The sequence below is a fragment of the Phalacrocorax carbo genome, chromosome Z (genome assembly GCF_963921805.1).
Source record: "Phalacrocorax carbo chromosome Z, bPhaCar2.1, whole genome shotgun sequence".
NCBI lineage: Eukaryota > Metazoa > Chordata > Aves > Suliformes > Phalacrocoracidae > Phalacrocorax > Phalacrocorax carbo.
The window spans coordinates 79,066,753-79,084,266 of NC_087548.1; the positions used below are offsets into that span (position 1 = coordinate 79,066,753).

Consider the following 17,514-nt stretch of genomic DNA (forward strand, 5'->3'; position numbering starts at 1 on the left):
AACAGGATTATGCAGAAGGCCAGTATAATACTTAGTGTGAATTAAAGGTATGAGGCAAGACACATTTCTTTTGGGGTAAGCTACTTTTTTTTTTTCTGGTTTAAATTGCCCAATTATGATCTTATATATGCTGAGCCTTTTAAAATAATAAACAGCCATAAATATCTGTAATGTGAAGAACTATGTATGACAGTCTTCTTAAAATTAAAGATATTCCACAACAAACTAAAGGTATTTCAACGCACTGCAGTTGCTTATTACTTTAGGGTGCATGCTTTTTTTTTTAACCTTAAATCAAGCTGTACCTGAGTCACTAATCTTTGCAAGGTTGTGACTATGTGCTGTTAAATAGTGCAACTTTCATTGTTTTACTTTCCTTGGGAGTAATCATAATGCAACAGAACCAGAAAAGAAAAGGTTTTGTCACCAGTAATAATAGTATTTTAAAAAACTGCGCAGCAAAATAAAAAATTAAGGATCATTAAGCACATTATTCTGTTTCTCTCAGCAATCTGAAGATACTGGTATTTTCTCATGTATTTCCTTACCTTGAATGTGAATAATTCTTTCATGCTCCAGACTTGAGTTGTCAGGGTGAGGTTCAGCCCAGCAGACAGAAATCAGCACCAGAAAAAGTAGACTCTTCATCTTTACAGTCAAAAGAATCTTCTTCACTGTAAGGGCATCACGTACAAAGAGGCTTGTGAATTTTTGGAAACCTTTACAGTGTTGCACTGCACAACTTGTTACAGCAATGATTACAGCAATGATCTTATGAGGGATCTATAACACATTTAACCCACTCAGCTGAAAAAGTTACAACAGCTACTAATTTTTTAGGCATGAAGACTGGACCTTTTTGTCATGGACTTTCGTTAAATGAAACTGGCAATCTGTATTTAACTCTGCCTATGCAGAAATGCAACATGAAAAAATAAAAGCACGCACAAAAATATCCATAAACCAAACTCTTTGCAGGACCATATGTAAGCAATACCTGTGTTTCAAAAAGGGTTCTAGTGTACTTTTTCTTTTCCAGACCTACCGGAGACCTGGTCTGTAAATACAGTTGAAACAATCACTATATCTGTATCCACTGCATGATGCAATCTGCTGTTGATAGATTTTCAAGATTAAAACAATCTAGTAGGTCTTGGCATTTCAGTCAAGACTGCAAGTTAACTTAGCAGTCAGGGTGGTAAGTTTGCTTGAGCTAAGCAGTAAAGATGACAAAACATTTCTTAGTCTGACTTGAAAGATCTATTTTATTTCAGACCCACTTACCATTTTAAAAGATGCCTAAATACACAATGAAATGTTTGAAAGCATGCACAAAGTAGGTTAGAGTTGTATATGCTACCACTGCAGTTGCCCTGATTGATTTTTCATTCATTTCTACCTAGAATGCTGACGCACTAACTTAGTGTGCCAGGTAGGTTCTCTGCAGTCAGCAGAGCTGAGCGCTGCAGGGAAAATCTCTGCCAGCCTCTGAGTAGTAATTAGACAAATGAAGACATGAAATAGGAAAGGAGGCATAAAATACAAGAGGTTTTATGTAGAGGGTTCAGGCTGCTATGACTTTTATAGCTATAATTTTTACGACCCTGATTTCTTGAAATAAAAGATAACTATTTCCCCACTTTGCCTTTCAAGAGACTAGGTCTTCTTTCCCAATCATCGAATAGCAGCAGCATTATTAATAATCTTTCTCTCTAATGCAGACATAAATTTTTTTTCCCCCCTTTTTCTCTATCAGAGCTAGAAACACATCAAAGTTGCAGGGTACTCTCAGTCAGAACCTGGGTCAAGGTCCAAACTTTGCAAACAATCACTGTCCCCAAATAATAGACTCAAACACCTATGTGTTTCAAGTCTAGATCTTAATATTGTAATCCAAGCCAACCTCTATTACACACTAAAATGCAGAAATGCTATTGCTATTTTTTCATAACAGAACATGCATGTTACTTGCCTGCCCTTCCATCTCTTCAAACCGAGTTTGGGTGGGAGTTCAGAGCCAATTCAGCATCCCTTACTCCTTACCATGGAGTGTCTAGAGGTAGGGCAAGTGCTCGCTGCACACTATTTTCCAGGTGGTCCACACTCAGTAACTCGACTCTCCGGCCACTCCCTCTTTCCTGGAAAGCTTGGCAGGCTGATGACCTCCATTCTGGAGAGCAAGGACAGATGTGGCTCCCCCTAGAGCGCATCAGCCTGAGCCTGGGCTGGCCGGAGGGGTCACACAAGTGCAGCCGGGCATTCCTCCTGCACGATGGGGCTGCTGGCCTGGCTGCTTGACAGAGCAGGGCACACTTCTGTAAAACCACACTGCTCTTTCCCTCACAAATCCCAGACTAGGCACCTGATTTATTTCCTCTAAGAATGAAAAATGCTTCAGGTCTGGGGTTTGGGGTTTTTGGCTGTTAACTAACAACTGAAAATTATTTTTCTTTATTGGTGGGCAAGAGAGCTAGTGATTTAGAAATAGTCTGGTTAAAAAGAAGCTTTGATTTTGAAGGCAAAGTTTATGGGGGTATTTCCGTCTCCATCTGCATCCTGGAGCGTACTCTGGGTGCAAGACCTCCTAGACCCAGTGAGTTGGGGTAAAGCCCACAAGGGCTCTGGAGACCTCCTCTGGGAGCACCTTACCTGCTCATTAACACTTTGCCTCTACATCTTGCCATAAACCTGCTTTCTTCCGTGGCGCTTGTAAAAAGAAACAACCATGTAACCGGATGACAGGTAGAACTACCTTTTCTGGGGACAGCATCCCCCTCTCCATCAAACTATGTGCACACAGACTGGGGATCTACTGTGGAACGAGAAGGATTTACCTTCTGGTTACACGGAGGAAGAAGTCCACACATGCCTTCCCGTCCTTGTCAAGGTCTGCCTAATATGATGGGGGAAAGTCCTCCGTGTAGCACCGTCAGGTGACGATTGTCAGAACAACTAGTTTCAGGATTAGCCTGGTGCACTGAGGGGGCAGGATATACCTTTTAGAGATATTTGCCTGTACCTTCAGCTAAACATCATGTTCCTCTATAGAGTTTATGTGATAGCATCACACAAGCAGGATGAAAGGCAGGTCAGTGATGACTTGGAGATCTGCTCTTCCTTTTCCTTAGTTTCCTGGATGGCGCTGAGCAATTTCATATGTCACTTTGCACAGATATGGTACAAAAGCCAACCTTGCGGTTACAGACAGACACATGTTTTGGAGGGGTATACCCAAGATGGTGGTACTTTAGCTTTGTTAATAAACAAAGTTTGCAGCGGCTGTGTTTCTGTTTTTCCCTAATTGCCATGGACAGAAAGAACAGCCTAAAGTGTTCATTTTGTGTGCAGGAGCACACACACAGGTAGCATGTGTGTACATGTCTGTGCTTTCTTTGACTCTGGTAAAGTTCATCTGCCCTGCTAAGGTGGGTTTGCCAGACTGCACAAAACTAGGAAGAACCCAAAAACTATTTCCCAGGGGAGCAAATGCTTGATCAACATTTTAGAAAATGTATCCATCGCATATCTTTGCTGAAGACACCAGATGCTTTATACTTGAGGTTGATCGACTGAGAGTAGTTTTAACTGGGTAGAAGCATCCTGTTGGGGCCCATTTTAACCCTCCATTTAAGTCTGAGCAGCTTGAAGGCTGCTCCCTTTAATTGCCATGTACAGCAGCAGCTGAGAAAATGTGGGTGTCTGAAGTCAGGAATACCCCAACCTCGTACCACTCTCCTCCTGGGATTTTCTGTGATGGGAGCTGCAGCATCGAGCCAGAGCAGTACAAAGCAATGTTAACAGGCCAAAAACCTGACCCCTGGTGTTTTGTAGGATATCAAAAAAGCAGTTAGCCAGAGGAATTCACATCCTCAACTCTAGCCAAAGTAACAGAAGTCAGAGTCCATTTCTGCAGCAGCCTAGGAAGACCTCAGGGGAGAAATGATAGGTGTGGATGTTTTCATATTAAAATTAATAAAACCTTGGCTGGGAGAGTTTGTGAATTTTCGGTAAGAAATGGTAATGATTAGTCATACTCAAGAAATTTGCAATGTTTCAATTACTGCAGTTCATGAAGCTGTTATCTCCCTGGACAGGAACACAAAGAAGCTGAAAAGTATTTTTTGTTGGGAGACCTCAAGGCTCAGGGAAGTGGTCAAGGTGACCACCTGTGGTTTTTAAATTCTCAAAAACTGTTCATTCTTAGATAAAATTTGAAATTCTGATACTAATCACCATTTTGTCATATTTACCCAGCCATAATTCATCTACTACTGGCATATCTAAGAGACTGCAATGTTTGTATTTTAAAATAATATCCTGAAAATTAACAGAATGCCTTCAAGTAATTCAAGTACATAAGTAACCAGTATTTCTCTGAAGAACAGAGCACTGAAAAATAATGTTACATACCAATCTCTGTTTTTAATAAAGTAACATCTTTCTTATTTACTATTGCAACTACTTTCTGGCTACAGAACATGAGGGCATCCACTGTGAGAGGCCAAAGGTCCACCCAGTTCAGTATTCTCTGACAGTAGTTAAAAGCCTGGGGAATGCCTTTGTTCACAGGAGTTAATTTTTGTTTTATATTAAGACATGATGATGTCTTATATCAAATGCTTGTTTCCTTGAGAAAAAAAGACCTGTGGAAGCTGAACTCACAATGGTTCAAGAGCATATGGTAATGCAACCACTGTCTCCTGTGATCCATCTGCTGACACTGTCAACCTAGTAAGATGGGTGCTTGAACTAGATTTTACCTAACACACGCAAAAATCTGGCTGCTTCTGTGGAAGCACCTCTGTTGCTTTGGATCTTTCAGGATTGTGATTCTCTCACAGCACCCAGGTATCCACAGGACCCTCAGAGAAGAGGGTATTATAAAAACATGCTATGCCATCTCCTCATGTGTGTAACTTCATGGTACAATGAAGGTTCAGGAGGAGAGAAGCAGATGCCTGTGGAAGAAGGAGATGAGGTACCAGTGCACAGGGACAGAGACAAAACCAAACTCAGGGGACTTCTTCCTAAGAGGCTCTGTCATTCTGTGGAGTTTTCTATATTTAATACAGTGAGACCCAGCAAGTAAAGGCAGTAATCAATGATATCTAAACCAGGTAACAGAATCAGTAAAATCAGTCTCAATAATGTAGGGCTGAGATAGTCCCAAAATCTGTGGACTATTCGCAACCACGCACAAACCTAGTGTATAATATAAGCATTTACAGGCCCCCTCTATGTGGTGCTCTCCTTTATCTGGGAATTGGTGCTAAGCACTAGAAAAGTACTTATTAATGAAACAAAATTTATGTATTTTCAGGGAAGAGTGTCAGCTGCAGTAACTGAGAATCTCTTATCCTTAGACACTGGTGGTAGATAATAGAATAGGATGAAGATTGGTCTAGGCAGTACTCTTACACTCTCTTCAGTAGCCTTTCCTAAAACTGAGAAGTTGGAGTAGAATATGTCAATCTAGCTGATCAGAGAGATTTCTGGTATCAGATGACTGGCCCAAGTCTCCTAAAGATCACACCTTTTATATATATATCTATATGTATAGACACCTAGGTTTAGGCAACTGAGTCAAGCCATAAGGGTGGAATTCAGCTCCAGACTGTGGATACCTATGTTAGTGTGGCTGAATTTAAAATGTTTACATTCCACTTAGGAGTCCAAGCTATTGTTACAGACAGTTTATACCTAACCAATGTGGCCAGTGGAAGGCAGAGGTCTGTTTAGTTAACCTAGCATGCCTTCCATGTATTCACTTTTGTCTTTGAATAACTTCCTCTATATACACTGTAGCCTCTCTGGAGAAGAGGGAATTGAGGGTTTGAAACTTGCACACTGCTGTGGAGGGCACACCTTGCACTTATTGACTGAATGGTCTAACATAAGGCTGTTTTGCAGTCAAGGTACTGATGCAAATTTGTTTAGTGAAGGACTCGTCACTCAGGATTAAAGGGACAGGACTGGACAAAGGTGCCTGAAGTGCAGATCGGACTCAGGGTCTCCTTACAAGCAAGGATTCAATAACTCCCATAATTAGCATTTCTTTTGGCTAGCTCTAGTCAGCTTCCCACTCAGCACTGTAAGCAACACTTTAAGAAACAAATACTCATCTCTCTATTGACTGCAGGAGGAGGGTGAGTGTTCTGACTCATCCTGGTAGCACTGACACAATCATTTTAGATGTCCTGATGTCAAAAGTGGGCATCTAAAGTAAGCAACAGCAAAGTCAACCTTACTCTTGAAGGGCACCTAGCTTTTTCATAGAATCATAGAAGGGTAGAATCATATAATAATTACAGGTTGGAATAGACCTCTAGGATCATCAAGTCCAACCATCAACCCAACACCACCATGCGTCCTAAACCATGCCTTGAAGTGCTGTGTCTACACATCTTCTAAATACATCCAGGGATGGGGACTCCACCACCTCTCTGGGCAGCCTCTTCTAATGCCTGACCACTCTTTCAAGAAAGAAATTTTTCCTAATATCCAATCTAAACCTCCCCTGATGTAGCTTGAAGCTGTTTCCTCTCATTCTATCGCTAGTAACTTGGGAGAAGAGACCAACCCCCACCTCACTCCAGCCCCTCTCAGGCAGTTGCAGAGAGTGAGAAGGTCTCCCCTCAGCCCCCTCTTCTCCAGGCTAAACACCCCCAGCTCCCTCAACCACTCCTCATCAGACTTGCCCTCCAGACCCTGCCCCTGCCCCGCTGCCCTTCTCTGGACACGCTCCAGACCCTCAAGGCTCTTCTTGTCCCGAGGGGCCCAAACCTGAGCCCAGCATTCGAGGTGGGGCCTCCCCAGTGTCGAGCACAGGGGCCCCATCCCTGCCCGGCTCCTGCTGGCCACACCAGTGCTGACACAAGCCCGGGGGCTGGTGGCCTCCTTGGCCACCCGGGCACTGCTGGCTCATGCCCAGCCGGCTGTCAGCCAGCACCCCCAGGGCCTTCTCCACCGGGCACTCTCCAGCCCCTCTGTCCCAAGCCTGCAGCATTGCCTGGGGTTGGTGTGACCCAAGTGAAGGACCCAGAACTTGGCCATGTTAAACATCATACAAATGACCTCAGCCCATCAATGCAGCCTGTCCAGATCCATCTGCAGACCCTTCTTATCCTTGAGCAGATCGACACTCCTGCCCAACTTGGTGTCATCTGCAAACTCACTGAGGGCGCACTTGATCCCCTCATCCAGATCATTGATAAAGGTATTATACAAGACTGGCCCCAACACTGAGCCCTGGGGAACCCCGCTTTTGACTGGCCACCAACAGGATTTAGCTCCCTTCACCACAAAGTATTTACCTTATAAGTATATATAGCCTCCTTCAAAGAGCTTCCATTCTCCAAAGGCAACAGTAAAATACTCAGTTCCAGCTACAGGCCTAAGAACCCAGTTAGTAAAATAAAATGAAAATCCACTTCTTGCCCTGATATGCCCTTACACCATCTAATCTTGAGTCTACTTTTCACTTATTTTGCTAAGACGACAGTTTCTTCTCAGTGAAAAAGCCCCCCAGGCTGATGGAATTAAGGCAAGACAGATTCAGGAGACTGGTCCCCAAGCTAAACTGTTCCCATAAAAGAAATTTTGCCAATGCCATGGTAAAAAGAAAGAATAATTGATGGCATAAGAATGATAATGTTTACATGCTCTATTGGAATGACTTAGAGCAAGCTTTCCAAGACCTCCTCCCATGCTACTTCATTAGTTAAGCCAATTTGGAAATTTGTGAGACTGTGTGAGTCTTGGGGCCATCTAAAGTGCCAGACGGTCAATGTCTGGAGAACAGGTTGTCATAGCAGTTCCCTAACCACAGGCAGAACAGTTCAGTGTGAAAGCAGCATGACCATTCAAAGACATCTGGAATCCCCTCGAGTCTATTACTTCCCTGGGAAGAATGCTGATAAATTGCTTGCAGGGAGAAAGAAAATATCTTTACAATCTTTGAAGTATCTGCCTTGTGTTAGATACAAAATTTATTCCAGATACACAGGGTACCAATGGTAACAATACTTTTGACATTATTCATAGAGTATAGCCAAGGTCATGTGGTCTGGCTTTATGACTAGAAGTTAAAAAATTTGGTACTCTAAGTATAATGCAAACAGGGATAAAGGCAAATGCGCTGCAGTTAGGGTCTATCATTGATGGAATACTGGCCACTCAGTGCTTTGGGTAGTTTTCTTGTTCTTTATAATGGACTACATAAATATGCTTTTAGTTCAGGAATCTGGATGTTTTTGCCTGAGGTACAGCGATGGGATGTTTTTTGACAACACATAGGGCAATGCCATAGAAAAGTAGCTCTGCTTTTTGCTTTACAAAGCAGACCCACTTGTTTGCAATCCTTTCCTTTAAAGTACTTACTACAAGCACCACATCTCAGTGGACTTCAAAGAATTTCTGCAATCCAGCGCAACAGCTGGCTCTCCAGCCAGACTGTGCTTGTATTCTGACATCTTCTTCATCAAAAAGCCTCTTTTAGCCTTGAGCATGCGAGCCTGGAGGTCACTGGAGGTCAGTAAGAAGACTTGATCTCTCTCACTCATTTTTCTTGCCTCTTGGTCATATTTACAAAGCTAGCTTTTCATCAGGCCCACACTGCTTCCCAGATCCCTCCTGTAACCTACTTGGTTGCAGCTATACCTACCCATTGTCTGCATAACCTCTGCAAGGCCAGTTACTTTGGGAAGTTCTGCCAGAGTTTTTTCAGCTTCTTTAACCTTAACCCTATTAATGCTTCCTGTTCTGCCAGTTCTTTTCTGGATGCTTGGATTTTTACAGGGGCATAAATGACTTAAGTTTCTAGTGTTCCATTCCCCTACCAAAGGTGAATGAAAGCTAGAATCATAGAATCATAGAATCACAGAATGGTTTGGGATGGAAGGGACCTTTAAAGCTCATCTAGTCCAACCCCCCGGTGGTGAGCAGGGACATCTTCAATTCGATCAGGTCGCTCAGAGCCCCGTCCAACCTGGCCTTGAATGTTTCCAGGGATGGGGCATCGACCACCTCTCTGGGCAACCTGGGCCAGGGTTTCATCACCCTCATTGTAAAAAGTTTTTTCCTTATTTCCAGTCTAAATCTACCCTCCTTTAGTTTAAAACCATCACCCCTTATCCTGTCAAGATGATAGATGCCTATCATCTTTGGGTCATTAAAAAATCTCATACATGACATATCATTAGACAGGTTCATACAAACTGTTCTATTGACCTGTTTATAATAGTAAATAATAATATGATTATTAGTTATTATTATAACTGCAGTCTTTGGGAATTTGAACTGCCTCTCTGTATATAAAGTTGCCGTGCTAGATCTCGTGCTTTAAAGTGAATGTTTAGTTCAAACCATGGACCATTTCTAAGCAGTTGGACAGAATTCTGGAGGGTTTTTTTTTACAGTGAAAAGGCAAAGCATTTTACTGAATGCTAGTTCAAGAGAGTGGACATTCTAATATTTAGTTAGTTAGCATTAGATTGCGACATTTGAGTAGGGAGACCCTGGGACTGTTAGTCCGCATTGGTGATGTTCAGGATACTGAGCATCCAAGCTGCACTACCAATTGTTGCCTGGGCACTAAGGTCTGCCAGACACAGGACCCAGGATGACAGGAAACAGGTTTTCTAAATACTAGTCTCATTTCACAGTTTTCTGTTGTGAATTGTTGCTTATCCATCCTACAACCCATGCCATGTCTCCCCCAAGAGTCCTCCTGTGCTATCAGCCACCTAAAAACTGCTGATGTTTTGAAAAATACCTAGAAGATGTATTTACATGACCTAAGTCTTCTCCGGTTTCCACAAAGCACCAGTGTAAACCTGGTGGAAAAGTTCTTATTACACATAAAAACCAAAAGGAACCCCAAACAGAACCCCCATATAAGGATAAAGAAAAGAAGTAAGTTTCCTTTCAGGAAATAGGTCTAAAAGGAGTGAATTCAAGAGAAACTTCAGGGCATGGTTTAGGACGCATGGTAGTGTTGGTTTGATGGTCGGGCTTGATGATCCTAGAGGTCTTTTCCAACCTCAATGGTTCTATAATTCTATGATTCTATGAAACCAGAAAAGTCACACAATGATACTCTATGCAGAAATTCTCTGTCATTGTAGATAGCAGCTTTCTAAACTCATTCAAACTCTTTGATGAGTCACTCAAGACAAATGATCTAAGCACAACTTAAAACTTAGTCTTATACTTTTTCCTTAGGAACTATTGTGAAAGTTGTCAGAATGGTAACGATAGAAAAGAGTCTATGTAATGATAATACCTTCAGATGTGCAGATAGGCCAGACCCTATCTGTTTTATCTAAGGGACATGCAACATCTTCGTTCTGACTGTCCCACATTTAATTCAGTGGAGTTCTCATTCCTTTTCCCTAGCTAAGATGGCTGCACCAGCAACAAAAATATAAAAACTAAAAACATTAACAGTGCTTTCACATCCCTGAAGGATCCCACTATGTGAGAGAACAGATGCACCGCCAGACTTATGGATTAGGAGCACGGTGCCAGCCTGCTGTAAGGAATTACTAGCAGTATACCATTTCTGGCATGGATCCTGGTGCAAAGCATAAAACGGGACTCCTTGTCCAGCCAACCATGAGTGCTTCGTCCTGTCCTCCCTCTTTTTTGTGGTTTGAGAATTGCAGTGTCTGCAGTCTCAATGTCATTGAGAATGACTACTTTAACAAGCCGCTCAGTTTCCTAAAGAAATAACAACAGTGATATAATGCTCTGCATATTTTTTAAATTGCTGTTACACATTGCCAGTGCAAGCCCCCATTGAATCACTGCTTCTAAGAAGGTAAACACTTTAATTTTACAACAGCACTGTTTTCATCAAACATCTGTTTCTTACTGCAATGATACATAAGTTCTCTTTGGATATTTGGTCACGAAGAATTAGCTGTGGGTGCAGCCAGATCAAAGCCATATGGGGATCACTTGTAAAAGCACAATTCTTTCAACAATATTTTAATTGAATTAATAGCAATTGATGGCAAAACATACTTTCTACTGAGATCAGTTATTCTAAAGAGGAGGAATGTCTAGAGGTTAGGGCATGAGTTCAGACTTTGGGGGATATGAGTTCAACTCTGCCCTCTCTACCCTTCATGTGGGATCTTGGGGTGTGTGGAAGTGGTGGGGTGGATTAGTTTTCATTATTTTAGCTCGCTATCCATGACACAGCATAACAGTATTTTCTGTTGCTCAGAGGGTATTGTGGAAGTGAATATATTTAGTTAGAAGGAGCTCTCACATTGCTGCAATGAGACGTATCAGTATCTAGAAAAGAAGGGGACTTCTTTATAAGGAGACCGCTTACAGACACTACACACTTTCACATGCTGAAGCACTGTGTGATAGCTAACCATATGCATACATGCAGACACAGATGCAGACGTCTACTTGTACCAGGTTTCTCCCTACTTTTCTTAAATATTTTTCATTGCAATATATTAAGCCTGAGAGCACCAGAAAAACACAAGTCATATGACTGTTTAGTTAACTTCACATTAGATACATTATATTGAAAATAAATAATAAACATTTTTAAGATCATGGATGTTTGTAAGATGATTTATCTAAATAAAGGCAATTTGAAAAAAGATAGATGGCATTATAGCTGTGCTGAAACTCAAAGTTTTGCTACAGGGCATCACCAGATGAGGTCAAGGAACAATCTCAGGACCAGACTTATTACATGGAGTATTTTCATTAATGAGCTGGCACAGAAAGTAATACATACTGATTTAACCTGTGGATGAAAAAATGTCAAAGGCTTTTTCTGTATGGAGCAGAATCGGCACGTGGTACCGGATTAAGTGGTTGGTTAACTAGATGAGTGCTGCAATAGAAACTGGAAGTTTTGGCAATGGAGCTGCCAGAGCTGGACTGACCACTTGGCAGCACTATCACCTTGGCAATCTCTTTTCCAGCTCCATACCACTGGCAACAACTCCAGACATACTGCCTGCATCCCTCGTCCTATGGGATTAGGAGGAAGCAGCTTAAAATGGGCCACATACAGGCAAGGGTTTATTGGGGCAATTGGAGGAAAGCAAAGCCTGTTTTATAAAAGGAGACCAAAAGAGCTTGTCTTGGTTAGTCTGGCAAAACACAGCTGAGCAACGATATAATTGCTCTCTATAAATATATCACAGAGTAAATGCCAGAGAAGAAAAAGGATATTTCAGCTAAAATTTAGGACCAGAACAAGTGGGCCCATAAATAAGTTTAAACTGGAAATTAAATTATTTTAAGCTGTAGAAAAACACCACAGTCTTCCTAAAGACATTTTAGCAGGGAGGAAAGAAACACAGCTAGTTTTAAATCAGAACTAACTTGCTCTATGAAAAACTGCCTGGGATGAAAGGCAACTTGGATAGAAGAGGACTAGGTTATGACACGGGATCCCTTTTGTTTGTTCTTGTATATCTAGCTTTTGGCAAAGGCCTCAGTTTAGGCAGGTTAATCAATTCTTATTTCAAGCAGAATTGTTTTCTTTCCTTTTATGGCAGGTACAAACTCTTCTGGCTACTGCTATTAATGATATGATCCAATATATAGACAGGGCTTCCTATTGCTCCAAATGCAGCTACAGACATGCTCTCAGTAATAGCACTGGCATCAAAGCACCTTTCTCATCCTCGGGACTTCTGCGAGATACCTCAAAACAGCTTTTAATATTCTGCCTTGGTATCTGACTACTGTAATTTCCTAAGTAGATTCCATGCTTTATGTAACAACGCTGTTGTCCTTGATACAGATCATTAAATATCTGCAAATGAAATGGAGACACATGTGGCTGGCTTAATGGCCTGGCTTTTGCAATGCTCAGTCATATGGAAGGTTTGGCTCTGTCTGCGGCAGCCGTTATGTGCAAAACGTGAAGAAGACAGCTCTTATGTTCCAGAGGTGTGGTAGGGCAATGCAACCTTTCCACAACGCATTTTAGTTGTGGTGCTTTTGAGATTTAGGATGAAGTAAAAATAAAGGAAAATGGCAGTTCCAATTCCACTCCGGAGCACTAAGAGGAATGACTCAGGATATGTAGCTGAGAAAATAAAGAGAATTTCAACATACACTTGTAAATCAAAGACATAATATGAAAAGAATACAGGAGCTCCTCCAAACACACTATCCTGGTTTAACATCCTCATAAGGAAATAGTAGAATAGTTTGAGTAGATTTCAGAAAATGTAAAATATAAAATTAAGATTAACTGAATAATTTATGACTGTTTGATAAATCATAATGCAGAACGTCTCATGGTAAATAAAACTCTTAGGCTGTGTAAGCAAAAAAGCTTGCAGAGTATGCAGTTTGGTGCACCTCATATGAAAACAAAAGTACGTAATATTTTAGATTCAGATACATTCAGATATAGGAAGATGTGACTGAAGAATCTATATCCAGGAAACACCTACATTCTGCATTACAAAATTAAGTAACATATAAGCATATATTAAGGAAAAGAATGTGTTGAAAGCTGGACAGCACAGAGCTGAGTTTAGTATACACAAAGGCAGAGGTTGTGAGAACAAAAGACTAAGGAAGGGTTTTAATTTGTTGAAATATGACATGAAACAGAAGTAATTTTTAAAAAACCATTGTCATTGTTGAATTGTTCTGACATTTATTTTGGCTGCCAGCAATATCCATTGGCTTTTGGTCAGTCCTGCAGGTAACGTAAACCTGTGTAGATTTCAGAAAGAACCCATAGACCCAACAGCAGGTTTTCTTGACAATCTCTGAATTGTAAAATTCAGTTAACAAAGAAATTGTATTGATTTGAATTATGCCAGACAAGGCCATATCCTTGCTTAGTCAATAACAAGAATACCCACAACACTGGTAGGCTGAAAAATGAATGGTGTTTCAAAGATACATGAGTAGGCTATCCAATTTAAATAAATGTCAGATAGAATTCACATACCTTTTGCAAGTGCCACTCAGCCAAGTTAATTGCAGGGATCAGCATTTCTACATTTATTCAGAATAAATGCACAGCTTTTGTTGGTGCTTTAATGTCCTCAGGATTATGCAGGCTGTTTCAACTTCACAGACATAATTCCCAGTTCTAGAATAGCACTTGTCAAGGCTTTGAAGACCCTCCAGCCAGTGTTACCCAATCCACATCCTCACATGTGAATATGAAGAGAAGCTCTGCTTATGAAGCAGGGTTTGTCACACTGTGAAGGATTGTGGGAATCCTAGGAACAGTCATTATGCTACAGATAGGGATCTCTTACAAAGATGTTGGAAACATGAGCCAGAGAAGATCTGCACTATTTCCCACCCATTTTTTTGTAATATATATTCTTTCCCTAAGCAATTACTGCAGGTAATCATTGGGCACTGAGCAAAGCTGACTTTTGCCTTGACACAGTATGGCTCTTCTCATGATCTTTTCAGTTACCAAAGCTTCACAGATACTTTCACATTAAGTACCTGTCCCAGGGACTAAAGTGACAAACAGCTTGTGAGGACAACAGGAAAATTTCCATAGTAAGCTCGCTCACTGCAAACAGTAGTATTAAAACTGTGGCCTGGGGTAAAGAACTGGAAAGCTGTGGAAACAATGCATTGCTCCTCTCCAAAAGTCTCTGAGTGGAGACTCCCTGCCCCAAAGTGCTGCTAGTGGAAAAAGGACGGTTTTCCCTGTAGTGTGCTAATGGCAGGGGTTGTTGCTGCTAGCCTTCATTGCCCCACAGGGAAGAGAAGAAAACAGGAGGATCTACTAAGGATTTCCCTGGAAAAAGGTATTTCTGCTCATTTATTCTCAGATGCTCCATAGTGTATACTATGGAATAACTGTAATCTTTCTCCACACCGCATGTAACGTCACCTGCCTTAAGTATTTGTCAGACCTGAAGAGATCTGTGCCAAATGTCAGAATTTATTGCATTTAGAAGTTAGGACCATAAATTAGCAAATAAAATAACAGAGATACTGGCTTCTATTTAAGCCAGCTTTCATCCCAGTGACTGTAGAAATTTCCCAAGCTACATAAACTGCAGAGGACACTGGGCATGGAGCACTGTTCTAGGATCTCTCACTTACCAGTAGTTTCAATCTGGTAGGGTCAGCTCAGTTTCATTTCTTTCTCAGAGGCCAAATGCACAGATTCATTTACATCCAAATGTTAGGGTTTGCAGTCTAAATGCCATTGTCCAGGCTGTTTTGCCAGGGCAGGGTTTTTAAAGAGTCAAATAGCAGGGGTTAAAAAAAAAAAAGCCGAAAACACCCAAACCTATCCCTGTGAAGGCCTCCATAAACTAACCTTAACAGAGCTCCACCTTCCAGCCTGAGGGCTGCCAAACAAGAGACTGGGAGCTGTGCTAATCCCTAATTAAATTTAATCTACAGTAGAGAAGATTTGTTGATTTAGCTAGATAGGCGGACCAATGCTGACAGGCCTAATGTAGGCATAGCTGTAAGAGGTAAAAAGGCCTCCAAGTGCATAATTGATAGCAGTTGGGGGGCAAAGAGAACTCTATTATAGAAAGCACAGGTTTCTTACACTTGTGCAACTGTGTCAGTGGTACATCTCGCAGTGGACAAGTGACCTATGGAGCAACTACAGACCTAGAGTCCTGCTCTCCTGTGCCCATGGCTGCCTTGCAGAAAGCCTATGGTTTGCATGCTTGAACCAGCTCAGCAACTTGCCCCTGCTTTGGCCATGATGGGGTATTGCTGCTGCAGTAGCTGCTACTGCTGCGAACTGGAGGGCAGATGCTCTGCCTGAGCCACAACAGGAAAGAAGGTGAAAACCGTCTTAGGTCCCCCACTGCACGTACACAATGCTGCATATATATATACACATATCTACGTATGTGTATATACGTATGTGTACATGTACAAGTATATGTACAAGTATATGTACAAGTATATGTCCACATATGTGTGGATGACCATTCAAACTTTGGCTGCTGAATATACTCCGATAAAGCAAGATATGTTTCTGGCTGATGTGATTGCTCCAGTAAAAGCTGGTGAGATAAACCAGCATGCAGGAATTTTGTCATCCTCTTTCTAGAGTTGCCTACATGAGGCAAGGGGAGAAATTACCAAACACAAAGTCTGCAGTAAAATAATCTCTTTTTTATTCTTGAAGCATCAAGACACATTATTATCTGCTCTGAAAAAATGAATGACTACTTATGCAGTTATTATGGATCCCAGGCAGAAAGTGAATATTTATTCATAAACTATGAATTTGCTGTTCTCTGGGACTGGAAACTCACGGGATGGACTTGGACAGGTCCCAGATGCAACCTCCATGCTCACCCCTCCTTCATACTAGTGTAATGATTAATCTGTTTCTAAAATGGGTTTTTCATGTACAGTAACTATTTTAACATTCTCACAGGGACTGCACATCCAAAGGGAGAAGAGTTAGTAATTTTAGGGGCCATAGCTAGTACTATAGCAAAGAGTAGTAAAGAAAATGTCACTGAAATTAGCAGAAGATTAAAAAATGTCATTGAATTGGCTGACACATGATAATAATCTTATAAAATAGCCTATTCTTTTGGTCAGTTTGAGGAATTGATAGTATTTTAAAAGTACTTTCATGAGCCTCAGAATGAAATAATCTGAAAAGCATAAATATAATAAATGAGCATTTTAATAATCTAGTCTCACTGGAAACACTGTAGATAGTAGAAATCTGTTTCTACAAAATCAGGTCATTCCTCCAATTAAATCTGACATAGACATAAAAGCATGCACATAAAGTCTGCATTTAATGAAGAACAATTTCACACCTCCAACATGCCACTAAAAGATTACACTACATAGAATTAATGCCTTTGAACCCTGCTATTTTGATCTGAAATTTACATGACACATCTTTTGAGGTATAGTCATGGATCTGTTTTATATAAATGTAGAGTAAGGACCGTTTTCCTTGCACTTCTAGACTAACTTGCATCATTTAACTTTGATCTTTGTTGGTGTCAAGATGGAACAATCCGTGCCGTTAGGTACCAGAGGCATTTTACTCTCAGGAAGTCATGGTGGCTCAGATGTGCTTGCAGGGAAAAACAATTAAGGAAATGTGATACTTTCTTTTCTATTGGAAGGGAAGAGAAATTGCAGCAAACCCCCCCCCCCCCCCCCCCCCCCCCCAGATTTTTCTCCAAGAATGTGGGCAAGGAGCTGAGGGAGAGGAGAGGAACAATTTTCGGCTAAGCAGCTGATTGGGACTTCGGTTCTAGGTGTGCTTTACATGAATCACCCAAGGGAAGACAGCTCTTCCTCCACTGTAACGCAGCTCTAAATGCATAAATGCTATAATAAGCAAAGCAGATTGTAGTCTAGACTTTGGCAGTAAGGGTAAAAATATGACTGCAAGAAGGACTGCAGGTTCCCTGCTGAAACAAGTGGGGGAAGAGGAATAGAGACTGGGTCAAGGTAACATTCATATCCACAAGTCACCAGCCGACAGACCATTCTGCATGAAGCAGAGGGTGGTTGTAACAGATCGCAGCT

General features: G+C 41.3%; 1 protein-coding gene across 4 annotated transcripts in view; it reads right to left on the bottom strand.

Annotated features, from left to right (window-relative positions):
• The window catches only part of HAPLN1 (hyaluronan and proteoglycan link protein 1), a 68,023-nt gene that overhangs the window by 32,912 nt on the left and 17,597 nt on the right, over positions 1-17,514 (bottom strand). For all 4 annotated transcript variants that reach the window (XM_064438478.1, XM_064438479.1, XM_064438477.1 and 1 more), the window contains one exon: positions 549-674. In XM_064438478.1, the coding sequence (XP_064294548.1) occupies positions 549-648 (100 nt within the window). In that variant the 5' untranslated portion in view covers positions 649-674. The remainder of the gene's footprint in view (positions 1-548; positions 675-17,514) is intronic.